The sequence below is a fragment of the Lissotriton vulgaris genome, chromosome 1_1, assembly GCF_964263255.1.
Source record: "Lissotriton vulgaris chromosome 1_1, aLisVul1.2, whole genome shotgun sequence".
NCBI lineage: Eukaryota > Metazoa > Chordata > Amphibia > Caudata > Salamandridae > Lissotriton > Lissotriton vulgaris.
The window spans coordinates 1,134,154,060-1,134,182,029 of NC_141685.1; the positions used below are offsets into that span (position 1 = coordinate 1,134,154,060).

General features: G+C 46.0%; 1 protein-coding gene across 5 annotated transcripts in view; it reads left to right on the forward strand.

Moving 5' to 3' along the window:
* LOC147748775 (breast cancer anti-estrogen resistance protein 3 homolog) overlaps positions 1 to 27,970 on the forward strand; it is a 232,009-nt gene that overhangs the window by 76,507 nt on the left and 127,532 nt on the right. For 2 of the 5 annotated variants that reach the window (XM_086963797.1, XM_086963794.1), the window contains exon 2: positions 9,180 to 9,293. In XM_086963797.1, the coding sequence (XP_086819923.1) occupies positions 9,186 to 9,293 (108 nt within the window). In that variant the 5' untranslated portion in view covers positions 9,180 to 9,185. Of the gene's footprint in view, positions 1 to 7,853; positions 7,932 to 9,179; positions 9,294 to 10,016; positions 10,051 to 27,970 lie in introns of those variants that run through there. The other 3 variants (XM_086963801.1, XM_086963798.1, XM_086963795.1) reach the window with 3 other exon arrangements.

Consider the following 27,970-nt stretch of genomic DNA (forward strand, 5'->3'; position numbering starts at 1 on the left):
CCACTGGTTCAGGAAGGCACTTCTTAGCCTGAGACCTTGTCACTGCAAGGACATGAGCTGAAATCCCTAGCATTTCTGCATGAGTCCTGTACTCCACTTCTGACCAAACTGAGCTTTCAAGATCATTGCCTAACAGACAGTCTACTGGGAGGTCTGCACTCACAACCACTTTCTTTAGGCCATTTACCCCTCCCCAGGAGAAGTTCACAACAGCCACACTATGTGAAGTAGTGGAGTTGCTTGCATTGGTCACTAGGTAACTTTCACCTAGTACAATCTGACCAGGGTCCACAAAGTCTGGTGTCACCATAGTGACACTGGCACAAGTGTCCCTGTAGGCCTGAGCCAGTTTCTCATTGATTAAGGGAGTCTGCCTATATTTGCCTAGGTTAATGGGGCTTACTGCAGTGGTCAAAGATAAGTACACATCATATAGGAGAACTGCCTGTGTGGGGATTCTGACTAGGCCAGATTCCACCTCAGTACCCAAGGTTAACCCTACTATCCCCTTATGTTGTGCACTACCACTGCTGACTGTACTAAGGGGTGCAGTTGCTTTAGGAGCAGTGGCAGGAACTGGATTTTTCTTAGTGCATTCACTGCCCCAGTGTGAAACTGATTTGCAGGTATTACACCAAGGTTTCTTTGGGCCATCATTCTTCTTTTTCTTTTTGTCATTTTGGGAACCACCCTCCTTATTACTAGTTTGGGGGCCTGAAGACTTCTGGTCCTTTTCTTTATCTTTCTGATTCCCACCCTTCTGGTCTGTTTTCTTCTGGTCACTATGGTTCTGGGGTTTCTGCTTAATCCTTGTTCTGACCCATTTGTCTGCCTTCTTTCCCAATTCTTGGGGAGAGGTCAGATCAGAGTCAATACGGTATTGATGCAACAGCTGGTTCTGACAGTTATTAAGGATCTGCTCTCTCATTATAAGATTGTACAATCCTGTATAGTCTGAGACTTTACTTCCCTGCAGCCAACCCTCCAAAGCCTTAGTGGCACAATCAACAAAATCAGTCCAGTCCTGAGTCTGTGCTTTTTGGGTGTCTCTGAACAACAACCTGTATTGCTCAGTGGTTAGGCCAAACCCTTCAATAAGAGCACTCTTCAGGACAGAGTAGTTTTTGGCATCCTCAGGTCTAACAGTGAGGAGCCTATCCCTCCCTTTCTCAGAAAAGGAGTACCATAAAATTGCTGCCCACTGATCCTCAGGGACCTGCTGTACCATGCAGGCCCTCTCAAGAGCAGTCATCCATTTGTGGATGTCATCCCCTTCCTTGTAGGGGGGCACAATTTTTGTCAGGTTTCTATTATCATAGGCCCTGTCTTTCTCTTTAGGAACTTTGCTGCCACCAGTGGCATCTAAGCCACACAACTTTCTTTCTCTTGCTAAAGCAAGTTTAGCTTGAGCCAAGGCTATCTCTTCCCTCTCTATCTGGAGTTGGACAACCCTCATCCTGGCCCTATGCTCTTTCCTCTGGGGGAAGTCATTCCCCTTTGAGATTCTCTTGAGGCACTAGAAACATGAGAGTCCCCTGATCGAGATCTCACCCTCCTGTTGCCTGGGAGAATTAAGTTATGGGATCTGGGGAGGTGCTGGCCTCCTCCACTCCCATGTAGGTCTAGATTGGCCTGGTTAAGCCTGCCAATCTGTACCTGGTTCACCCTCTGATCCTGATCTTCAGGCTCCTCTATCTCTGAGCCTTCCTCTTCCTCTTCCTCCTCCTCTTCTTCTTCTGGAAGATTCTCATTTTCAGGGGAGTTCACCCCCTCACCTGAATCTAAGGGAGCCTGACTCACCTTATCTAAGTCATCCTTTTCCAGGATAGCTCTCAGGGAAGGAATGGTAGGGCCTCTGCCCTTTTTTAGCCCCCTTGCTGTGCACAAGGCACCCAAGTCTTTGTGGCTAAGGTTGTCATATCTGGAAGTTGCCTTGATGGGGTCAACTATCACAGGGGCAGAGCCTGAAGCTCCTCCTGTGTCAGACATGGCTGCTAGTGAGGTGTAAGTGGTGCACTTACCTACACTAAGTGTTTTCCTACTGTACCTTGTTAGTGAGTTGTTGTCAGGGTGTGCTAATCCCTTTAATCTACAACTACTAAGTTCAGTAGAACTTAATATGCTAAGCTTTTGATTTATATGTACCTAAGGTACTTGATGTGATCTTTCAATTTGATAAAAAGATTGCAATGGTAAAACAAACAGCAAGCTCAAATCCGCACCGCTGCGCACCAATGTGAGAAGTTGGCCTGATATGTGGTGTTTCCAATTCTTGAACCGCCTTGTATCAGTCCAAACAATCCCTTATGGTGTCTGGTTGTAAGTCAACCTTGTTAGACAAGCTATCCTAGGGGTAGCATGGACTAAGCAGCCTTAAAGGCTTAACTTAAGAGGTCGTGTTAAGCGAGCCGTTTTACCACATACAATCCTGTAATACCAAATGAAAGGACACCACACAAGTATATATTATAAAAATATATGTGTTTATTTCTAAATTAATCCCCAGTACTCTTTATGAGCAAAGGGGCACAAGCGTTAAATCAAAAGCACAGTATAACATATAAAGTTGCACAATTATGGATGAGGGCGGGTGGCCACTCAAACCATATACTAAAAAAATGGTATAAGAGATACCAATCGAACAGTGGTTAGGCCTAGGGCCTAGAGAATCGCTGGGAGCAGTCAGGACTAGCAATGCTGAAGTCGGGAGAAGCCAGCAGAATTCGGGTGCAGCACGTAAAGTGCGGCTTGCACCAATGCAATGTCAAACCCCGGTGTACAGCTTCGAGGGTCACTCGTGGGCTGCACGGTCAGCGTCTCGTGGCCTTTTCAAGATGGCGTGCCCCACGCTTCTGGTCGCCTCCACGGGTCTCAGCTCTGCAGGGACTGTGGATCGGGCTGGAGGAAGGCAGGCAAGCTTGATCTCGTCGATCTCTGTCGCTCGAGTTCCGGCGGGTACTGCAGCAAAGCAAGGGTCGAGGTGCTGGGTGGTACCTGTTTGCACAGGGTGGTCACTCCTTGACCACAAGGGAGATTCTTCAGTCTTCTACGTTGAGTAGGATGTCGAAGGGTCCAGAATTTGTTTCTTATGTTTCTTCAGGATGATCTGAGTTGCATTGGCACTGCTCCCACTCTTATTCGAATCTGGTGGGCTGGACATCCTGCTAGGCCCCCTCCTATGGGTGGGACCCAGGAAGGGGGTGGATACACCCCTTTCCTTTGATCCAGGCCGCGCTGGGACAGGGGCTGGTGTGCCCCAGAACCGGTTTGGCCGGATTATGCAAGGGGCAGCCTTGTGCTCCCCAGGCAGTGTCTGGTTTCTTTGAAACCTCCCTGCTACAATCCACTATCTCCTGTCTGGGGTGGTTTAACACCGCCCTGCGACAGGAAACCTTTTGTCCAGGCCACCATTTGCTGAGTTTCGGTCAGCAGCAGGAGGCCAGACCTGTGGCAGAGGCATCCATTTTGTGGATCTGAGGCTCCTTTTAAATCAACCGCATTTCAGTAAAGTAACATGTCTTCTCCCTCTAGAAGGGTGGAATGCTACCCCCGTCGCCAGAACTGGCGAGGGGGTAGTATTCCAATTCGTATGACACCTTACACGGCATGTTTTTATAAAGCCAAACCAAAGTTGCTATATTATAGGATTATAAGCCACTTAATAGTATATGGTATGGCATTATCCCGGATCAGCTTAGGGAGTTGTTCCCGACAGCTGCAGACAGGCTCAGCTCATGCCAGAGCTCCATCTCACATAAAACCATGCACTCTGCCTCCAGGATTGATAAGGCCTTCCATAGGAGTGACTCACAGGTTTATATGTGTCCAGATATAGGTTTAGATATAGGTATACTATATCTAAGCAAGGGGTGATTACACCCACTTGCCCCAGCTGAGTGATCAGCCAGTTGTGTCAATTTAAGAACCAGCCATGTGTAGCAAAAGCTATGCTTCAGCCCCTGGTAGGCCTTGGTGGCACCTATGCCCTGAGCACCTATAGTGCATGGTACAGGGGCTGACAAGGAGTCCATTTTCCAATTGTGGTATGTACCTATGGCACATGTATTACAAATTTAGAGAGAGAACAGCAGGCTGGGGGTCTGACTAGCAGGCCCACAGCCTCAGTAAGTCGAAAACCAGTGAAACAAAAAGCAAAAATTGGGGTGACCATAGGATAGCAGACCTTACTCTCCTACACTGTGTTTTGTTATACTATGCTACGTTTTGTTTTGCTATGCTTTGTTATGTTATGCTATGCTTTGTTTTGTTATGCTATGTTTTGCTGCTCTGGAACTCAAAAAAAATTAGTGGTAGATTGGTATAGGGAAATATAAGTATAGTAGTAATATAGGGAGGTACAAGTTAATTTGAGCGGAGAACATGTGAATCTGTTAGTTGGATTGAATAGAGTAATGGAAGGATAGAAGAGGGAATAAACCAGAAGGGTTGATTCGGAAGTAAGTTGATGTCTGGTGTGAGTAAATGAGATATGGAGGAGGGAAGAACCTGTAGAAAGGGATCAGGGTAAAAGAGGATCAGTGGGAAAATGAGGTTTGGGATGGGTGAAAGGAGAGATACCATGAGGGAGAATTTAGTAGGGTTGTTTGTGAAATTATAGTAGTAAACCGATGTTTGGGGTGAGCCAGGAGGCGTGGAGGAGGGAGAGTCTAGGAAGGGTTATTTTGGAGATTGTAGTAGTAGAAAGGGTTTGGGATGAGAGAGAGTGAAAATAGAGGATACATTGATAGAGGTGTAGGGTGATAGTAGGACAGCTTTAGCGAGAGCAATTATATTTTTCCTTATACAATAGGACTAATATAATAAATATATACATACATTATTACATAATAAGGGAATATATGTCTAAGGAAAATAATATATAGAAATGTGTGTGTGTTGTTTTTCTGGAGTAGAGAGAGGAGATATTGATGTAGTTGTTTTCTGTGAACGATTTGTATGTGCAGTACTGCAGGTGAGTGGTATTTGAATAGTACAGGGGTGGTGATGTGTTTTGGAGAAGAGTATACAGTGTGTAAGAGGGGATGGACAAGAGTTAAAAGTGTTTGTGGTACATTTTATCAAGGGAATAGTTAATGTGTGTGGCCGAGCGGCGTGTAAGGATTGTATGGTTGTGTATAATTTGTAAATAGAGGAGTCAGGGGTTGGTGAATGGTGTGATGGGAGGCTGAGTATAGGTTTTGTCATGATAAAAGGGGCTCTGTTAGGAGCAAGTAGAGGATAGGGCTGGTGTTTTGTTTTAACACGGAGTGTGTGTCTGGATGCATTAATGTTATTTATAATGTGGTTTTGTGTTGTAGTCATTTAATACACATTGAAATCTAATTGAGGTTTGTGGTGCACAAGTAGAATGCCTTTGCTTATACTGTGTTTGGATGTTGGCTATGTGGAGGGGCTAAGGTAGTAGCTCATAAGTGAAAATTGTGTAGCCTCTCTGGCCCTAGGTTCGACCCAAATAGGTGTAATCTTCCCAAGATCTCGGGATCGGGGAGACAAAAATGACCACACAACAATAGTGTTTTAGGTGTGCTTCCCAGCAACCTTTAATAAGTACAGAATAGTGGACAAAGTAAAATAGCGATCTATAGTCTTGCGGTGTGCGGAATTCCCCACGATCTGTAGTAAACCAAGAAATAAACAATATGTATAACGATACCCATTAGCCGCCCTGTACTTCAGCAGGGCTTCGATCCAACCGTCCTCCGCATGAATACCGGTCCTGGTATTCCCCAGGGGAGGGCACTGTGCAGAGCAACGGCCGACAATGCCGTTCGAAAGAGGCTAATGGGGTTGACTCGTTCCACTGAGCAGTAGCGCCTGTTATAATTGCTTTTTGCGCTGTGTTGGAATGCCCCCGGAATGCCCAGCCGGGCACTCAACCGTAAGGTACAGTGAGCAAGGAAGGGAACTGCCGCTCCACCTTCAACCACTACACACTGTAGGCTGGCGTCCACTTGTCTTTCCGGTGGGGTGAACTGTTACAGCACCTACACCCTCTAGTGCCTCTCGGATACACCGGAATCTGAAACCCCAGCAGAGACGCGGCAAACACCTCCGTGGTGTGCGTCTCTTCTCAATCCTGTCTTGGGAGCGTAGAAACCAACACTCTACCAAGACTCCTCTCGAGTGACGGGAAAACGAGCAGCCGCTCAGTCTTACCTCCGTCGCGGAACTGTTGCCTTGAAATCAGGTCCTTTGGTATCACGAACGACGCTGGTCCGGCGTCAACGAACAGTAAGGTCTGTACAGGAAACAAGGAGGCCGGCAAGGATCTCAATACCCGACGCCGTCCCTTGCTCCTGTGCGCCTTATGTAGGCGTTTCTGGTTCGCGCACTGATCGCGCTAGGCATGCTGGTACTGGTAGTTCGGAATCCGCTTGTTACTTCCGGACTTCTCTGCCGTTCTGCGCGGTAGTACCACGTTGTGCCACCGGAGACCGGGAGTTTCTTGACAATAGGCAACTGCCCTGGTCCTCTCCACCCTTAGCATTGATGCCCGGGCAGGGACTCCCGAAGCCCTAAGCTTAAAATTCCCATATTGGCCAATGGAACCCTATTGCTAACCAAGTAGAACCCTAACCCTAAACCCTAGAGCGAGTAGGAGACCTGGCCCTATTAACCAATCACAGCCCTAGCCCTAGCCCTAACAGCCAATCAAACCCTGATCCCCTAGTTCAATAGGGAACCCTAGTCCTAGTAGTTAGTCGGAACCCTAGCCCAAACAGCCTATGTAGCAACCCCTCTGATAACAACAGCACTCGTAGATCGCACAGCACCAAGCGTTTAGTTGACATCTACACACGTATTACACCACATCCATGCTATCTGAGCACATTCATAAGAACGAATTACATCAGACCGGAAGTTGAATAGTAGTAAAGTAATTACACTACTAGGACTTTGGGACCTGCCCTGCCCCTACCCAAAAGCTGAAAGTTGTTAACCTAAAGAAGAATATGACATTAATCCTTGAATGCACAGGAAATGAGTCAAGATAAAAAGGCATCTTTACTGCTAATTCACCTTTTGAACCTGAGCAGGATTATTTTGGAGGTGTTGCGGCACACCACCATCCCCTGCACCCCTACTTCCAGCGCCTATGGCCTCGGAGTGAGTCTCCTCCATGTTCTCCCAAGCCAGGGCTCAGTGTCTGGCAGTCCTATCTCGCCATTTGCGCCATGCTCATGTGGTACTATTCCTGTTGCCCCAGAAGTCAGTGTCACACAGCACTCCACCCCCTCGCCCCCCTCCCCGGATCAAGGCTGGACTGACCATGCAGTACATAGGGGGGGAGAAGGGGTCCCAGCCAGCCCTGAAAACTGCCCTAAGGGAGGGGTCACACACTTTTCTTAAAACATGCAAGATTTGCTCCTGAGGATATATAACGTCCTGTGTGTATACTGTGCCAGGCTCTGGCGTATTGAAACATTGTAAGAGCCTCTTTTCAGAACTACCGCAGAGACGTATTCTTTTTATTCGACATACCTTCACCATAGTACTGTTAAAGTCAAACGAATCTTTTGGGAACTTTTTGGCAAAAAAAAAGAATACTAGAGGGGTTAAAACTTCCGTTTAGAGCTAGCTCGCCGTAATTTTACATAAAGAAAAGGCATGAGAAATATTGCTTTTAGCTACCAGTCAAGTCCTGTCAGGGTTCAACTGTCACCGCCCGAATTAAGTGGTCAGCGCCCCCACGCCCAGCACAGGCTCCAGGCGCCCCCTGTGGGAAACAGCTGAGCAATGCACGCACCTCCTCCCGCCTTCCCCCTGCCTCGAAGGCAGAGCTCAGGAATTCAAGACTTCAGGGAGTGGAGCCCGGGAGGGAGGCGCGAGGAGCAGAGAGGCGGTGACTCGGGAAAGAGGTGAGGGGAGGACTCGCGGGAGGAAGAGATGAAGAGGAGGAAAGGAAGCAGGTAAGGAGGAAAGAAGGGGTGGGCAAGGAGGAAGGCAAGCAAGCAGGTGGGTACAAGTGGGGAAGGGGCCAGCGAGGGAAGAGGGGAATGGTTTGAGGAAGGGAGGTTGGGGTGAAGGCATTGGAAGAAAGGGGCAGGTAAGGACGGATAGAGGAAGAGAGGGAGGGAGTGATTAATGGGAGAGTTAAGGAGGAATCAGGGTTAGGCAGGGAGGGAGGTAATGAGGCGCATGTGGATGTATCTGGACTTCAGGGACACATTTTCTTACCTGCCCGCTTCTCGTGAAGTAAAATAGCATATTTTGGAGCGGTTCCGTCGTGTTTTTGAACTTCAACTCATGTCACCCCACCCCGGGAGGGCCCTCTATCTATGGTGTGGCGCAGGTGTGCTGGCTGTGAGGGATGGTAGAGGAGAGGTCTGTGGAAGATGCTGCCGGTGGTGGACCTCGAGATTGGGTGTGGAGATGGTGTAACGGGACTGACCGCTTAGTGGATGGTTCGTGACTGTGAGTGCTGACGGCGGTGAAGCACGAAGTGTAGGAGCGCGATTGGGCCACAGACCTCTTGAGTGTTGATGGGTGGTAGGGTGGGAGTGCTGGTGGTGGTGCAGTAGTAGAAGGTTTGTAGGAGAAGGTGGACTGGTGGAGAGTTTTATTTCCGTTGTCTCAAGGGTGACCCGCAAGATGTGACTATGCCCTGCCCACGTGCCCTGAAGGTGACCTTCTGGGACTTCTTATTTCATGGTTCCACTCAGTGCTTGTCCCGGGGAAGGTCTGTGCGTGGCTGTGGCTGGTGCAGGAGTGCTGGTTCTGCTATGGAAGGTCTTGTACTTGGCTGATGGTTGCGGACAGTGAAGGGGTTGGAGTGGTGGTTGTGCCGTGGAAGAAGGTCTGTGAGTACTGATGTGAAGGGTGGTGGTGGTGGTGCAGAAATATTGGTTGTGCAGTGGAAGGTCTAGGACTGGGTGGCTGTGGAGGGCGTGCAGGGGCATTGATTATCCTGCAGAGGGTCTGTACAGTCTGGTGGTTGTAAAGATTGTTGGTGTCAGAGTTCTGGTTTGGTTTTGAAAGGTCTGTATGGGGTGCTGCTTCTGGAGGCTTGTGTAGGAGCACAGGGCGTGCCGTGGAAGGTTTGTAATGGCTAGTAGTGGCTGTGGAGCGTGTGGTAAAGGCACTAAGTGCCTCCAGTGATAACCTCGAGGCGCTGCTTGAAGCCTGTTTAAATATAACACATGTTGTATTTTTTACAGTAAGAGATGGAGTCCAAGAAAAACAGCCTGAAGAAGGAGCTGGAGGAAGAGCTCAAGCTGAGCACAGATGACCTGCAGAGCCACGCCTGGTACCACGGGCCAATTCCACGACAGGTAAAAACACCCTGACACAGCCACGCCTGGTACCACGGGCCAATCCCACTACAGGCAAACACACCTTGACACAGCCACGCCTGGTACCACGGGCCAATTCCACGACAGGTAAAAACACCCTGACACAGCCACGCCTGGTACCACGGGCCAATCCCACTACAGGCAAACACACCTTGACACAGCCACGCCTGGTACCACGGGCCAATCCTACGACAGGTAAAAACACCCTGACACAGCCACGCCTGGTACCACGGGCCAATCCCACTACAGGCAAACACACCTTGACACAGCCACGCCTGGTACCACGGGCCAATCCTACGACAGGTAAAAACACCCTGACACAGCCACGCCTGGTACCACGGGCCAATCCACTGCAGGTAAACACAACTTGATACAGCCACGCCTGGTACCACGGGCCAATCCCACGACAGTTAAAAACACCCTGACACAGCCACGCCTGGTACCACAGGCCAATTCCACTGCAGTCAAACACACCCTGACACAGCCACGCCTGGTACCACGGGCCAATCCCATGCAGGTAAATACACCTTGATTCAGCCACGCCTGGTACCACTGGCCAATCCCACTGCAGGTAAACACACCTGGAACAGCCACGCCTGGTACCATGGGCCAATCCCATGACAGGTAAAAAAATCACACCCTGACACTGCCACACCTGGTACCATGGGCCAATCCCACGACAGTAAATACACCTTGACACAGCCATGCCTGGTACCACGGGCCAATCCCACGACAGGTAAATACACCCTGACACTGCCACGCCTGGTACCACGGGCCAATCCCACGGCAGGGAAACACACCCTGACACAGCCATGCCTGGTACCACAGGCTAATCCCAAAACAGGTAAACACACCCTGACACAGCCACGCCTGGTACCAAGGCCAATCCCATGGCAGGTAAATGCACCCTGAAGCAGCCGCCCCTGGTACCATGGGCCAATCCCATGGCAGGTAAATACACCCTGACACAGCCACGCCTGATACCACAGTCGTATTCCTGACATATAAATACAATCACAGTGGCACGCTTGATAACAGGGGCTTAATTATGACAGGTAAATACTCCCTGTCAGAACCACATCATCACGGGTCTGTGCCACTTCAAGTGAACACAATCACACCTGATATCATGGGCATATTCCTGACACCCAAAACAGAGCCACGCTTGACGCTACCAGGTGCCCACTCCACGACAGGTAAATACGCCTGACAAAGTCAACTCTGGTCCTCTCCAGGATAAAGCCTGATAGAGCCACAGTTGGTTAGATGAGCCCCCCCACACTAGGTTAAAGCACACCAAACCACGCCTGCCACCACGAAAGATGAATACAACTAAATGAAGCCACACTGGGTACCAGAGACCTACTTTAGATAGGTAGATGCACACAGCCACGGAGCTACACATGGAGAGATACCTGCTCCATCACAAGTGCATCTTGAAAGAGACACGTTCTCCCTGGCCCATTTCATGAAAGGTAAATATATCTTGTTACAGCCACACAGGCAAAGGCCTTTGCCAGACACGTACATACACCCTCAATAAAACCCATACCAAAGTTGGCTCATTCAATGGCAGAGAGAGCCCCACATGGTTATATGGGTTCATCTAAATAGGTGAATGTAGGCAAATGTACCCTGACACAGTTAGGAATGGTGTGAAGGACGGATTCCACAACAGATCCATTCTTGTGGTACCAGGCGTGAAAGAGTCATGGCTGGATCTACAGGCTCAACCAGATATGTAAATACACACCAAACCATACCTGGTACATATGTCATATGCAATGGCGAGTACATTCACCTGTCAAAGACATATCTGGGACCATGTCCCTATCCTGCAACAGGGACATACGTACACAGAGCAACCGTGTGCGTATGTCCCTGTTGCGGGATAGGTACATTGTGCTAATATGGGCCCATTCTACTGCGCCATGCCAGACCACACGCACACCTGGGTGCCATAGGCCCATTCCAAAACAGATAAAGATACTAAACGGTGGTAAATATAGTTCCAAGTGCCTTTCACGTGACAGGTAATTAATTATACCTTGGCCGATCCATCTGTGGTACCATGGGCCCCAACCACGGAAGGCAGATACACCCAACACAGCCGCTACTGGCATCATTGGTCCGTCACATGAATTGTATATTTTACAAAAGACGTCTACGTCGATAGAAGAGAGCTATCTTCTAAAAATACAAGATTGGGCGTCTACACAGGTTTATGTTTCCTTTGTTTGATTCAATGGGCTGGCTCTGTGTTTGCCACAGCAGAATGTCTTTGGAAGGCTTGACGTGTTGCACGTGTATTACATTGATGCTGCCTAGGAATCTATTGCTGAAGTTCTATCAGTTCTATCTATACACTGCACACAACTGACAGCGCAACAACCAGCGTCGTTCTATTTTCGAGTTCTGTGAAGAACTGATGTTGATTTATGTTGATTTATGTTTCATGTGTGTTTTACATGTCCCAGCAGGGGCATGTGGATAATTGACTTCAAGCCATGCTTGTAGCTATGATATGCTTGTATTTTTACTTTTTAGGTCTTGCATAAAGGGAGCTTTAGTTGTTTTGCCAGTCTTTTGCCGAAAGGATATACATATGTTCATTCATAGGCAGAGAGACTGTCAATGAGCCCTCCTCATTCATTGGTCATTCCAAGTGTCTTTCGCATTTTGTTATCATCTACCACAGCATCAGGCAGAGGGCAATGGCCCACTTAAGCCATTGGCTGTCTTCATAGTGATTGATGGCTTTTTATCTGATTACATGTGCACATCCGCACTATTTACTTTTTTTTCTGTGCAAACAAAAATAACTGCCACCTTTCAACAGTCCTATGCGGAAGTCAGGTTGATGCGCTACTCGGAATCGACAATATAGATACTGACTAGGGGATGAAGCAGGAGCTCATGGTGTTTTGCAACAAGAGGCTGAGTTTGTGGCACAGGCAGGGCTCGAGTCGGGGTACCACGCGGGTGGACGGCGTCCCCCCACTTATTTTACCGGGGGGACGCCGCCCCCCCCCCTGCCAAACGGCTGGACTTCACTCTTTGGCCTCTCTGGGACGAGGAGCTCGGCACCTTTCGTGACGTCACTTCCTATCATGACGTCACTTCCGGTGACAGCGTCCCCCCCACTTCTTTTTTTACGACTTGTGCCCTGGGCACTGGCATACTGGACATTGAAGTCTGCTTTACCTAGAGGAAGACTATCCCCTGAAGAAGGAACTACAGTCAGTTCCGAAATGCATTGGGCGCCAACATTGAACAAGAAATGAGATTGCGAAAAAGCATATTTAAATTGTTTCTGCAGAGAGAATTGTGAATTAACAATGTTTATATACGCTGTTTTGTTATGCATTTAAAGTGCAAAAACATAACATTGTATAATTGTTTTTGAGTTCATAAAAAGAGTATATAGTGTGAAATAACACAAATAAATATTGAGCTATATTGTAAAGTATTTGGTTTACACATTGGTGTCAGAACACCAGATGAAGTGTGCGACACTGAGTCAGGCCTTGTTGCTTGTTATAACCAGGACCTTTTCAACAGTTGCATTTTAAGTGGCCTTATTTTTTTAGCTTTTAATTTCTATTTCATTTGTTTGCAAATAAATGAAAATAGAACCACGGGACCCATCACCTGCTTCTTAAGGCTATATCTATTCGCTCTATTCACTTTGCCAACGCAGTCCTGTAGTTGAATATTTTTTTTCAGGGCTGCTTTAGTTGGAACACTTGTAATCTGTGCATATATTGGATTAGTTATTGTTTTTATGTTTTTTATCCAGTGTAACGGTCTGAAATGTAAATAGCACTTCAGAGATCGGCGCCTCAGCTTAGTCTCAGGTTTGCCTAAGGTCAGCGTTCTAGCTTCGGGGCGGACCTTGTCCTGTGAGAATACTTAGCCACTTTTCTTTTGCGCCTCGTCCAGCATCGCAGGCACTGCCGCCTCCCAGGCTGGCACTGCTAGGAAAAAAAGTTATTGAAGTATTTCAGGAATGGGCATGCCTGGAGCAGAGATATGTGCGTTTCCTTCAACACTTTCACATTCAGATCGCAGCGTGAATGCAAAACATGTACGTGCTTGACAGCGTGACGCAGCGAGAGCGTGTCTCTGAGTGAAAGCCCTCTGTACCATCTGGCATCATCACGGTTTTGATGGCTTAATTAATGGCCCCCATTAGGTGCCGGGCTTCTCCGGAAACAGTTTTGCTAAGCAAGACGAAGCCATCCGTGTAAATGTATAAATAGCCAGCCCTGCCCCACACATAACTTTGTGTCACTGAAAGCAGCAGAGATGGTCGTTTATTGGTTTACTTTATATGGTAACATGCACTTTCTCTTTTGTAGCCTTGAACCATTTGAAAAGTGAGTCTCAGCAGGCTTGCAGACTTGTATCTAGAAAGATTTCTTAACAGTGCCTGACTGATTTTGCTTGTGGCACATGCCCGCTGATTGTCGGCTTCGTTGAACCCAACTTAGCTCTTGAAAAAGAAGTACAATGCATTGCCCTTTTGTGTACAAGCGTAGAGAAGTAAATGCTCAGTGGCTGGAATGTTAACTGTGTGAGAAATATGAGCTGTCATGCTTGCGTCTCCTTTTAACCTCTTTGTGTGAGTACAGGCAAATCACTTTTTTTCACGTGCCATGTTTTCTGTAACTGACCAATTTGGGAGTACCAAGAAGGAACTTGGTTAAGATGTGGAAACTATTCGAAAACTAAAGTTCTACGTTTTATTTGGCTAAAAAGACCAGAACTCAGCTCCATATGAAGTAATAGTTGTGTCTAAATATGTAGCAGGTTGATTACTTAAGGTAATCTCCATGACTCTTTCTCCATTCTTCTTCGTATCATTCCTTATCAATGAGATCCTTTGCCTCCCCTCAGACAAATTCTTTTTTTTTTAATCTGTCTTCTGTTTTCACTTTTTGCTTACCCCCTTCCTGGGGGTGACGTTTATAAGTAATCCTTTGTTTAAACACTTCTTGTACGTGCCAAGCATACCCGCCTCCTTCGTCCTTCATAGAGTCGGGAGGTTGGGAAGTCAAGGAATGGGGTAAAACGGAGAAAGAGTAACAGAGATTACCTCCTCCTCAGACAGGGTAGTGGGGATTACTCCTCCTCTCTTCCTCATCACATTCCTTATCAGTGATATAGTCAAGTCAGTGGTTGAAGAAGTCGAAAAAAGAAGACACCATACACCAGAAATCATATTCAATTCCAGGTGGACCTTTTACTAAATTATAGAAAGTGAAAAAGCATGTAACACAATCAATTTCCACCAACATTAGGGACAGACTGGCCCAGCACGAAATGTGCATGATCAGTCACCATCTTTTTTTCAATTTATTTTTATTGAGTCAGTATTTTTCAGATCAAACACCCCAATGGGAATCCAAAGCGTACATTTAACTTTGTGCTTCATACTTGATACAATCATTATTTACATCTCAGGCAAAAAGAAAAAAGAAAGTATGACATCATAAGTGCGCAGGTGGGAGAAAAAGAGAAACAGGAAAGCCTACAGGGGGAAACCGACCAAGAGGCTTGCACCTCCAGGAATTCAATCAGTCGGCCATAGAAGAAATTAAAAAAGGGCTGCTACAAATAAAAAATACAATATCCCCTAAAAAGCATATACATTCCATTGCTGCAGAGGAAACCCCCCAACATTGCAAACATTAATAGGCATCCGTCTACAGCTCCCAATTAAATTGCGCCCATATTCTACCAAACACCCTAAGTGACCGAACACCCCTTACTCTGTTAAGAGCCAGCGCTGCTGATTCATATATTTGCCGAATTGGTGCCCACCAATCAGTAGCCCGCTGGGGAATAGCCAAGACCCAAGATCTAGCTATACAGAGCCTGGCAGATACTATACGTATAGACAACAGTCTTCTCAGCCTAATATCAAACTCCAATCTGCATCCTAACATTATTTCCAATAATGTTATTTGAATCTCATATCCTAAACCTGCTGATCCTACCCGGCACATATCTTCCCAGAATGCCTTCAAAACAGGATATGCATGTAGGATATCTGCTGCTTGACATCTGCACTTGGGGCAGCTAGTTTTGTCGGGATGTAACTTTGCACTCCACCTCATAAGTTTATCTGGTGTATAGTATAACGTGCAAACAGTCTTAAATTGCTGCAGATTTAACTTCACTGAGTGCACAGCACCCTCAACTGTCTCTAACGCCCTGTATATTTCTGATGGTAACACCTCCTTGGAAAACACGCTGCTCCATTTAGATGTCAAACGCAGACTATCATCCTTCCTACGCTTGCAAAGTCCTTGGTATTCTGTGCGAATCACTGATTTCCATTTAGCCTTAAGGCTTTTAGAAATGGATGGAGTCTCTGATTGAGTTATTGCTTTGCCATTGGTGCAAAAATAATCCCTCAGCTGTAAATATTTTAAAAATTGATGATGAAGGTCGGACTCATTTGGTAGGCCATTCAGATCGAATAACTACCCCTCTGTCGATACGCCTAATCTATGCCATACTTCACACGCCCAAACATAAAACACAGCGGGAAAAGCCAGGTTATCCCAGAGCGGTGTGACCCTATGTATTAACTTTATGGAGTACTTGGCACAGATCTCTCACCAAATAGTTACAGTATCCTTGACAAACTGAAACCTTACCTGTTTGTAATAATTAGGGTCTGTTATTTGATAGGAAAAAAAACCTGCTCTCAGTATCCAATGCTGAATAATAACTGAATACAGATAAATCCGGTTCCGCTGGAACAAGCAAAATACGCAAACGACTGGCAAAAACTACCTAGAAATATAGCTTAAAATCTGGGACCTGCAAACCCCCCTGTCGGTACGGTAGTTTTAATAAGCTTATAAAATGCTTTGGCCGCCTATACCATTAACTAAAACTGCTTAAAGCCCCCCTCTAACTTCTCTTCTTAAAAAACATATTTGGCACCCTTAGTGGTATAGATCAGAAAAGATAACAACATTTAGGGAGGTCATTCATTTTTAGGTCTCTGGTGATCGGGTACAGTTCATGTGAGCCAGGCGCGTGCACATCGCCAGCCACATCGCACATCACACACCACCATTTGTCTGAGCCTCGGCATCAGACTTAAAAGGATCCCGCTCCCAAGCCGCTCCCCCGCCCCCGCCACCCAATGCCGCTCCCCCGCCCCCACCACGCAATGTCGAGAGCTTTTTTTTTTTTTTGCAACTCGTGCCAAAGCTGGTGTCGTCATCCGCTCCTCGAGATGGCATGCAGCCATAGGGTCTCCGTAAATTGAGCTCTCTGGGTGACTGAACAGTTGGTGCAGCGTTGGAAGGAAAGCCTCCTCCAGACCCGAGCCCTGCAGCAAATGTAACGTTACGTCGTCGCCAACCTCGAATTTCAAATTACATCGTCCCTTCTTGCACAACAGGACGGACTCCATCCTTGCTTTGAGGAAGCCGAAGCGCAGCCTGCTGTCCCGTCATGACCATTTCAGATTGTGTAACGGGAGCCTTGAAAATCCAAAAGGTTCACTCTGGATGCTAAGACCCTCCTTAAAGCCTCTCTTCCTATTGAACTGCTGGTCTGTTTTGAAGAGGCTTCTATGTTACGTGTTCGGTCATAGTTATAAAACCCCCACATATTACAAGTGTTCATTTTTTTTATCCTCAATTAGCACAAACTCTCTAGTGCACATCGCTTAGGTTTGCTTAATTTTTAACTCTCAGTCCACCGTTACGTCATCACCAACCTCAGGTTTGAAATTACATCGTCCCTTCTTGCACAGCAGCACAGACTCCATCCTTGCTTAGAGGAAGTGGAAGCGCAGCCTGCTGTCCCGACATGACCATTTCAGATTGTGTAACGGGAGCCTTGAAAATCCAAAAGGTTCACTCTGGATGCCAAGACCCCTCCTTAAAGCCTCTCTTCCTATTGAACTGCTGGTCTGTTTTGAAGAGGCTTCTATTTTACGTGTTCGGTCGTAGTTATAAAATCCCCACATATTACAAGTGTTCATTTTTTTTATCCTCAATTACCACAAACTCTCTAGTGCACATCGTTTAGGTTTGCTTAATTTTTCACTCTCAATCCAGTGCTCTAGCCCAACCTCCAAAAATGGCATTCAGATGTTTAAGTAGTCGGCAGAGTCGCCAGCTCTTTGTAACAGTTCTGACGTTGTCTGGACGGACCTTGCTCCATGATCCATAAGTGCTTTACAGGGCAATACTGCTCTATTGGTATGATCTGCGACCCTAATCAAAGTAGCTGTGTATTCATCAGTATGGCAATTGTTTTAAATCGAGATTTGTGTAGTTCTGATGACATTTTAAGCTGCCTGTTCGGGGAGCTCCTCTAGCAATATGCAAATCTTGAGTTCATCTATAAGACTTGTAAAGTCTGTGATCCTGTGGGTGAAATGTTCACGGCAGCTTTTCTGTCTTTCCTTGTGTCTAGGACAACATATTGGCAAGTAGATCTCGTTTTTCACAAAGTATAGATCACACTGTTGACATAACAGATTTTGAGGATACGATGATGTGGCCTAGTGGCTCAAACTTCCTAGGAATCTGGAGACCCAGGTGCGAATCCCAGATTCATAGCTAAACTGAACATTATGTGATCCTGGGTAAATTGCTTAACTTCCCAGTGTGTAAAATGTTTTTTGTGTAATCCCCACAACCGATCGTCCCTGACCCATCAACTTAAATATAGCGCTCCATAGCTAGGTTTGTGCTATATAAGTATCATATAAGGCTATTAGCGTCTGTGGGACACACACACCACCAGCCGTCAGTGCACGCTTTGCCACCAGGCACACACACCACCAGCCGTCAGTGCACGGTTTCAACAGGCACACACATACCACCGGCCGTCAGTGCACACTATCACCAGGCACAGACACCATCAGACTTCAGTGCACGCTTCCACCAGGCACACACACCACCAGCCTTCAGTGCACGTTTCCAGACGCACACACCACCAGCCGTCAGTGCACGCTTTCACCAGGCATACACACCACCAGCCGTCAGTGTACGCTTTCACCAAGCACACACCACCAGCCGTCAGTGCACGCTTCCAGACACACACACCACCAGCTGTCAGTACACGCTTCCAGACACACACACCACCAGCTGTCAGTACACGCTGTGCCAACAGGCACACACACCACCGGACATCAGTGCACGCTTTCAACAGGCACACACACACCACCAGCCGTCAGTGCATGCTTTCACAAGGCATACACACCACCAGCCGTCAGTGCACGCTTTCACCAGGCACACACCACCAGCCGCCAGTGCACTCTTTCACCAGGCACACACACCACCAGCCGTCAGTGCACGCTTTCACCAGGCACACACACCACCAGCCATCAGTGCACGCTTCCACCAGGCACACACACCACCAGCCGGCAGTGCCCACTTCCACCAGGCACACACACCACCAGCCATCAGTGCACAATTTCTACAGGCACACACACCACCAGCCATCAGTGCACGCATCAATTGTTAACGCATCCATAATTAACTATTGTAGAAAACGCAGTATGGTGCACTTTACTTTTAAACATGTCAGTACATGCTTTTCCACCAGGCACACAGACCACCAGCCTTCAGTGCAGGCTTCCAGACACACACACACCACACACCACCAGCCGTCAGTGCACGCTTTGCCACCAGACACACACACCACCAGCCGTCAGTGCACGCTTTCAACAGGCACATACACACCAGTAGCAGCCAGTGCACGCTTTCACCAGGCATACACACCACCAGCCGTCAGTGCACGCTTTCACTAGGCATACACACCACCTGCCGTCAGTGCACACTTTCACCAGGCACAGACATCAGTCATCCATGCACGCTTTCACCGGGCACAAACACCACCAGCCATCAGTGCACAATTTCTACAGGCACACACACCACCAGCTATCAGTGCACACATCAATTGCAGTATGGCACACTTTACTTTTAAACATATTCATCTAAAGCGCAGCATGCCACCATTGCTACAAAAATAAATACACATTTTTTTTGACCTACAATTTATAGACGTTTGTTGGAATTGGTGTTGCAATATTTAGCAATGCCAATAGCTCAAACTTAATTAATGCGAGAGCTATTGCATTTCAAATGCTTGTTATTATATTACAAAAGATAATATTGGTTCTGTCGGACCGAAATACACAGTGATATAGTATTTCCTTTTTGTGTAATTTACACTCATCCATCCCTGTGAGGGTACAACGACAATGGTACTTATACCAATATGCACAAAACACACTGACCACAATGTAAGTTATAGCAGAGTTTTAGTCATGCTTTATCTGAATTGTATTAAAACGTTAGTCTTGCTGTCCAAACAAACATAAAACATATAAACCACATACATTGTGTATAAGACTGATATACATTTAAAACAACATACAAAAATGTTAAATCACAGAATTATTTAGCAAAGTCAACTATATATACAATAATCCAATCGGTACATCAATTGATTCTTGGGTCCTAGTAGATTTTGTATAGTTGATTCATAAAAGAAAGGATTGTGTCTACGTTTCGACCCTGGGGGGCGATGCGCTGGTTGTGCGCATCAGGGGGCGGGTCTTCATCAGGACTGTGCAGATGTGGGACAGCCTTCTGTGAACCCCGGCTCCACTTGGATACCTGGTCCTGCGTAAGAAATATTTGCTGGTCCGCCGACTCAGCCAATATCTGCAAGACTAAAGTTTTAATACAATTCAGATGAAGCATGACTAAAACGCTGCTATAACTTACATTGTGGTCAGTGTGTTTTGTGCATATTGGTATAAGTACCATTGTCGTTGTACCCTCACAGGGACGGATTAGTGTAAATAACACAAAAAAGAAATACTACATCACTGTGTATTTCGGTCCGACAGAACCATTATTATCTATTTTAATACCCACCCAGGTTCTGAGAGTTACAGGGTCACCCCATTACATTTAATGTGATTATATTACAGCGACCTATATTGCTTATTGGAAGCTGTCCTATAATGCTTATTGGAAGCTTATTCCGAAATCGGTATTTTTGAATCACAGATTATAACAGCTCATAGTTCAATTTAAAAATCTTGTCTATCTTGGCACATAATTTAATTCCCAAATAAGTAGCTGTATTTTCTACCCCCGGTATTGATATAGCTGACTCATAGTTCAGCAGTAACTGTGTTTATGACTATATTCAATTTATAGCCAGAGACTGACCCGAATTTCCAAGGCCGCCGCCTCTATGCACATCATACCTTTTCTGGTTCATCAGAGTATATTGCCACATTGTCCGCATATGCGCTCATCTTTAATTCACATTCACCGGATACCACGGCTGATCCCAACATTCCTCTGTAATGCCAACAAATAAGGCTCTAAATACAGTGCAAATAGCAGAGGAGAGACCAGGCAGCCCTCCCATGTGCCTCGCTCTATCTTAAAGGGTGATGAAGGTATGCCCACATATATCAATTTAGCTGAAGACACTTGTACAAAGCCTGTACCAATTTGCAAAATTGCTTACCTAGCCCAAAGGCCTCCATTGTCCTCCATAAAAATTCCCAGGTAACCCAATCAAAAGCCTTCTCAACGGCCAATAAAATCATAGCCAATTTTGGACCCCTTTTGTCTGCTACATTGAAAACATCAATGACAGTGTTTATATGGCTTGTGGTGTCCCTGCCTGGAATAAAGCTGTGTTGCTTGGATACTAATTCTGGTAGGATCAGGGCAAGCCGTATAGCCAAGATTTCGCATCTGCATTGATAAGACAGATGGTTCTATACGAACAAATCTCCTCTGATGGTTTGCCCTTTTTTCGAAATATTGCTATGTTGGTCATATCCCAAGTATCTGGAGGTATACCAACTTCATCTATATACTGTGTTACCCATAAGATTTGTGGGATTATAATGTCCTTAAATGTTTGTAAAATTCAAAATGGATTAGATCATCGCCTGCTGTTTTACCAGAGGGCAGGGCAGTGATAGCAGCCTCTAGTTTCCCAACAGTTATGCCCCTATTAAGCAATACTGCCTGTGATTCTGCTGCTATTGGCAGCCTACTGCTTTCTACATTGGTTGCTGCTTCTACCATGCAAGAGATTGGAGGTTGGCTATATAGTGCTTGATAAAATGTAGAAAACTTCTCAACAATGGTTTGAGGAAGGGTTTAGACTATACCATAATACCCTTTAATACTCTGGATCAGGCTTCTGGCCATCCTATCAGAAATCTGATGGTTCAACACACTGCCAACCTGATCCCTGTATTCTTACTGAAAGGCCTTTTTTGGCATAGGTGGCTGCAGTTTTCTTCCTCAAGTCATGACTTAATGTAGACCACTTGTTAATAAGCTGCATATGCAAATCTCGCTCACCAGCATGCCCTGTCCTGATTTCTGCAGTGTGGGACACTTCTAATTGTAAAATCTCCAGCGCCAGTTGATTGACACCATTTAGAGTGTCCCTATTTTGTACATAAATAAACTGTGTTGTCACACTCCTGATATAAGCATTAAGTGTTGTCTATACTACCAAAGGTGATGCTGTCCCCGCGTTATCCTCCAGAAATCCTGCAAGAGAACTTTCCACCACCTTACGACATACCAAGTTACTAAAGAGCTGTCTTGGAAACGAAAACTGATGCCGTCGACCACCTTCCCATGACAGGTTCATACCTAAAGTAATAGGGTTATGGTCCGCTGTCACTTTAGGGCATGTCTCCATTTCAATTTCCTGAGGTTCACCCATTTAACAAATACCATGTTGATCCAGGAGTAGTGTTTATGTGGGAATGAATAATGCGTTTGCCCGGGCATTGTAGGATACAGTGCCCTCCAGGCATCTATAAGCCCATGTAGCTGGACAGGTTCGACAATGGAAGCCCTCATCTTTAACATTTGTGAGGAACATGAATGATAATTGTATCTATTGCATACTTCATCATGAAGTTAAAGTCTCCCATTACCACCATTTCTCTGGAACAATCCAGCAGTTTCAAGTATAGCCCGTTCATCATCTCGGGGTCATCAACATTCGGCCCATAGACTGCACATTTATTACAAACTTCAAATCGTCCACTAGAAGTTTGACAATTGCCCATCTGCCCCTAACATCAGCTCAGTCAATCAGGGATTTGTAAAGTGTGGCGACTCACCCATGAGGGTGTCAAGGTGCTGGGGGACGGGGGGCTGCTGATCCGTCTGGGTATGGAGGTTTCGTTTAAGAGCCAGGTCCTTCCTGAATTGGGTCAATTCCAGGAATACCAGGAATACAATGGAGAAGAATCCATCGCCTTTATCTTCCTGTGGAACCGTTTCCATGTGTATTAGACATTTCTAGGAGCGGCGAAAAGGCATCTGTGAAGTGAAGGGTTCATTTTGTTTAATAAAGGGATCAACATAGTGTTCGGGGGTAACCCAACATTACCTCTAACATGCTCCAACAATAATTATACCCTTTCCTTGGACATAAACTGTGAAGAAAGGTCATGCCTTTCTAGTCATTCCCACTTTCCAGTGGCCTGAGAGAAGAATGTCTTTCAATAACAATATTAAAGCATTAATCACCTGATGGGGAAGGCTTGCTCCTTTTCAAAGAGCGGCCAGAAGATTTGCATCTTGATCTCAATCTAGAGGGAAATCGAGAGTAAAAATCTTTTTCTGTGACCCTAGATTTACCTCTGGCCTGCGGCATGATTGTACAGCTTTGTAGAGTAATTGCTCCATGGTAAGGAAGCAAAGTTAGCCCACTAAAATCCTCAGGCCATCATCCAGTGAGTACATAACCTCCTCTAGCCCAGCAGCGGCTGCTTCCTTAAGGGTCGCCGGTAGTCTCTCCACTCTGAACCCAGAAACAGTTGTATCGTTAGTGATAGGTGGCGGACACCCGTCTGACACCTGGATAATAGAATACCATTGGGTTCCGTCAACAAAACAGGAACCTTTCACACTATGAATTAACTCCAAAGGTCACTCCCAGGAAGGGAGGGTCTTAAGGAAAAATAAAAATAGAAGAAGGACTAAAAAAGTAAAAACTTTGGTGTGAGGCAAAGTGCTAGACCAGGAAGAGCCCCAGGCAATTTTCCTTTTGGTGGCTTGAAACAACGTAGGGAGTGGTGTGGATCTTTTTTAAATATCTGCTTGCCCAAGGGATACAGTGCTCCATAATTTTACTTGTCCTGTAAAAAAATCCACCCATCCCCTTTGGTGGTATGTAGTGAGGTGACAGATTAGGGCATTGTTCTCATTATATCACGGCTCTGATAAGAGTGTCTCAAATTAATGCCATATTCTATCATGGTTGGGCAGGTTTCTGGTGGTCCCATATTTCTGCAAATCAATATGAAGGGACTGAAGTAGGTGAAAAGCGAAAAGCGGTAGTTCCAATGTTAGGATGCCCCTGTGACTCTATGAGCACCAACCAACTTGCATGGTGACCGGTATAGAACGATTCCTCTCCAGTCTCTTCCCACACTAGAAAATGTTGGAAGTTTACCGCTGACAAGGACAAGAATAGAACGTTTTTGCAGGATAGGTGAAAAAAAGGGGTGTAAAAAAGTGAATTTGCAATAGCTCAGCTGATTTTAGCATGAGCAAGTATACCATATATTTTTGAATTCCATCTTCACCATAGAGTTTCTGGGCATTCAGCCGATATGTTTTGTTACCCTACTCAGTTGTAAGCATTTTATCAACCTCAGAAGGATTTTAGTTGAGTGTACCTGCCAGGAACGAAACCTGTGACCGTGTATATTTTCTCATTAAAAAATGGAATTCATGCGGGAGGGGGGGTCTGATCTAAGTGCCTCAGACAGTGAGGTAAGCGAGAACGACAAGGAAGAGCATCAAGAGAGTGGAACTCAAGGAGAATACATGTTATAAGTGTATAACATATGCATGTATGACCTAATCTAAGTTCCATTTAATATTGAGACATAATTAGAATATGATTGTGGAAACCCTATTGTTCTTTACTCGCCTCAGCACTGTTACTCCACTCCAAAACAAGGGGAGGAAGAATACTCTGTATGCTGAACTGTTGATGTTATGTTTTATTGAAAAAAATGGAAAGTATGGTTTCCAGCCTCACCTGTTAACATTTTGTGAATTCTTGAAAGTCTTTAATCTGCACCCATTCACATACAGATGCACTTTTTTGTCTTTCTTTAAGAATTGTCCCCTGGTGTATTCATGTTCCCCATTACGGGGGGTACACTGATTATCCCTCAATTTCTTTCTAAATATTGCCATGTATCAAAAACATTGACTAAAACATGCCTTGGAAAAAGTTTAGTAAAGCGATTTTGTTCAGGTTTCAAAAGTTTTATGTATATGTGTTATTTTGAAGCAGAAGGTCACCAATCTTCCTTTAGGTTTCATCATACAATCTGGGCGAATTCCATGAGCATTGTAAGTAGCCTCATATTGCTAAATACTGCAAGTGTACAGATGTTTATGCACTGAGCCCACACTCTGTAATGGCGCTGCCCTTGCTTCACTCCCTTACAGTGCTGGTTCTAATTATAAAGGCTCTGTTTTAATGAAACCTACATACAGGTTTAAAGCATTTACTGTTGTACAAATCTTGCTTTAGTGACAGACAATCCTTTCACTGATTGGTACTGTGAACTGGCACCAAAGACATGAAAACATGTTGCCCTTGACCTCAAACAATATGTCCTTGGTGTTGGGCAATAGGAATTCAACACCCCTTCTAGCTCTTAGGTTCCAAATACCCTGCCACCTTCCTCAAGGAATCCATTGCCAAATGAGGGCCCGCCGCCCGCAGTGGTATCCAGTTCTTCCAGGCCTTACTAGAGCCCTCTTGGAGCATAGGCGTAGGCCCAAACGCCCTCCCCAGACATTGTCCCTCATTCTTTCATACTGAATGTCTGTAGGCCCTCTACACATGCTGCCTCTCCAAGTCATACGCAGCCGCACCCACACAAGTACTTAACCAACGAGCCTCGCCTGGTGTTTCCAACCAATCAAGACACTGCTCAATCACTCTGTGCTCAGCATCCCATGGTCATCTGACTGAGACACCACACTTGTTCAATCACACAGACATGAGAACATCTAATCCCCAAACACTCCACACTTACAAATGTATGGAAGTGGTACTTAAATCGACATGTAATGTACAGCATCTTTTCTGCCTTTGAGGTTGAGTTCATAAACAAGGAAGGTAAATATTTCTCTTGGTGTAAATAGAACTCAGAGACATATATGAGTAAGAAGAAGAGTCACATTTTCTTCCGAAGTTGGCCATCTTCACTTCAGCCGATTTCGTAAAGTGTCTTTTAAATAAAACGCAGGTGAAAGATCCAGCAAACAAATTATTTTGCTAGTAAAGATATTTAATTCTTTCACAAACAAGTAGTTGTGATAGAAGAGTCCCGGCAAGACCTGATACTTGCTTACTTTCATGGTCAACAAGAACCTGTTTTTCATCTACGCAGCTCTCAGTGACATCCCACCTAACCTAAGCAGGTAGACTGATTAGTATTGTAAACCACAAAGATGGTGTGGTGGCCTTATAACTGGAGCTTCTGGGGGAAATACCAGAAGTGGTACAGAATATTCTTTTTGCCATTGGTCTTAACAAAAATATAATGCTGCTTTGTCTCCTACTCAGGATGGCAATTCCAAGAATTGGACGAGGTGGGCTGCACTGTTACATGGAAGCAGTGCATTCCTACCCACTCTCACTGATAAAAGGCTCACCTGAGCCAGCCCTAAACTGACGAGTTTAGGAACGCCTGCACGCTATGAGTGGGATTATACCCGAGAAAATTGGCAGCATGTCCAGCAACCGTAAATATTCTCTAGTGATGAGGGAGGGCTCCCGAAACACTGGTGTCTAGAGATACGATTTCGAAAGACGGCATTCGCTGAAAAATGTGTGAAAAACTGAACTACACCTATCAAGACGCTATGGGGTAATGGCGCTGTTACATGCAAGCAGTGCATTCCTACCCACTTTCACTGAGCTCCTTCTGGAATGCGCCTTCTACAACAGCATGGTCGCCATTGTGCTTTTTTGCCACCATCCTATAGCTCGGACCGCTCTTGTCCAGGTGTTCACCACCACGGCACTCGTTAGTGGGAGTTTGCCTGTCCGTCTCCGCCGGAAGAGGTGTCTGAGGTACACCCCAGGCTCTGACTGTTGTAAATATTTGCAGGCTTTTTGTGTCCACAAGTTAACCTGCTGTTGCACTTTTATGTGCACACTAGCACCACTTAGTGGAAGAACTATTGTTCTCTGCAAACATATATCTTAAGCAGAATCATTTTGGTGGCTTTACATAAAGCTACGTAAAACAAACTATTGTACAATTCACCATTTTCACGCGGGCGCTGCCAAGTCGAAAAACTTTGCAAGCTTCGCAGAGAGTCAAAGTTTTCAATAAACCTTCCAGAAGAGGCCAATAGAAGATCTTTACTATTTTGCGCAGCCCTAGTTTCAATATCATTGGGCATAAAGACCGAGTGTATTCATAGAAATGCAAAATAGTACCTGAAGGTTTCGCCCATCACTGCCCCCTGCAAACCCAAGGGCTCCCGGATGCCCAGCGTCAGTGACACCAGGGAGCTCCCTCTGCTGGACCTAGTGGTGCCCCAGGACAGCTCATCCAGACAGTTGTCAAAGCAGACTCTTGGGAGCAGTGATGGGCGAAACCTTCAGGTGAAATGTGAAACCCGCGCAATCCCCCTCTGAAGAAACTTCACAGGGCCTAAGAATTTTGGGGGCATTTCACAGAAGCTTGTGGAATTTCGCCGAATTTTAGAAGGCGTTCTGTAGTTCATCACATTTTTTTGGTGTCCGCAAAAAATAAAAAAACAAACAGAAGACCAAGGCCTTCTTGGGCGAACCCTCCACAGCACAGCCGCGCCGCCAGGGTCTGTGCCCGATAGGTTCTACACAGGGAAGTGACGTATGCTGGGTAGCAAGCAAATGCCTGCCTTTAGCAGTTGTGGTCTCCATGGTGACTGACAATATTCTGGTTAATCCGCCCATACTTGTTGGACAGAGGCGCAGCTTCCAAAGGTGCAGCAGGTGCAGTGCACCGGGGCACACTGAACCTTTATTATGCTTATTTTATAACTCTGACAGGTGGCATTTCCTTCATTGTAGTAAGGCCCACCAAGACAGACTGGCTACGTTGAATGCAACTTTTAACATTCTGTCCTCTGGGCTCTGCAGTGAAATACTCAGACAGCATGTTTTCGGCACGACTCTACAATTGCTTCAGAACAGAAGTTGTGCGTTCAGAGGTGTTACTACGACAGTGTTTTGGGGCAATGATTTTGTTTTAAGGAGACAGGTAGTTTGCTGCGTTTTTCTGTGTGCTTTTGGACTCTCCCTTCGGAATCTGCTCCTCGTGACGTCAGTGATACTGCGGGTGCATTGCTCATGTTTCTTCATATCTGGGGCTGTGTATACGGAAGTGCCTCATTCTTGGCAAGCCGCGGGTTACGTTGTTGACAAATGCGGTCTGACTCAACTCCCAGGCCAGACCTCTCTGTGTCTTTCTCTCTGTTCGCTGATCTATGTCCAGAGTTGGCCCATAGCACCAGACGGCTACATCTGGCCTTGACATGGAAGCATTCTTCAAATTGCAGGGACTCTCCCCTTAATTA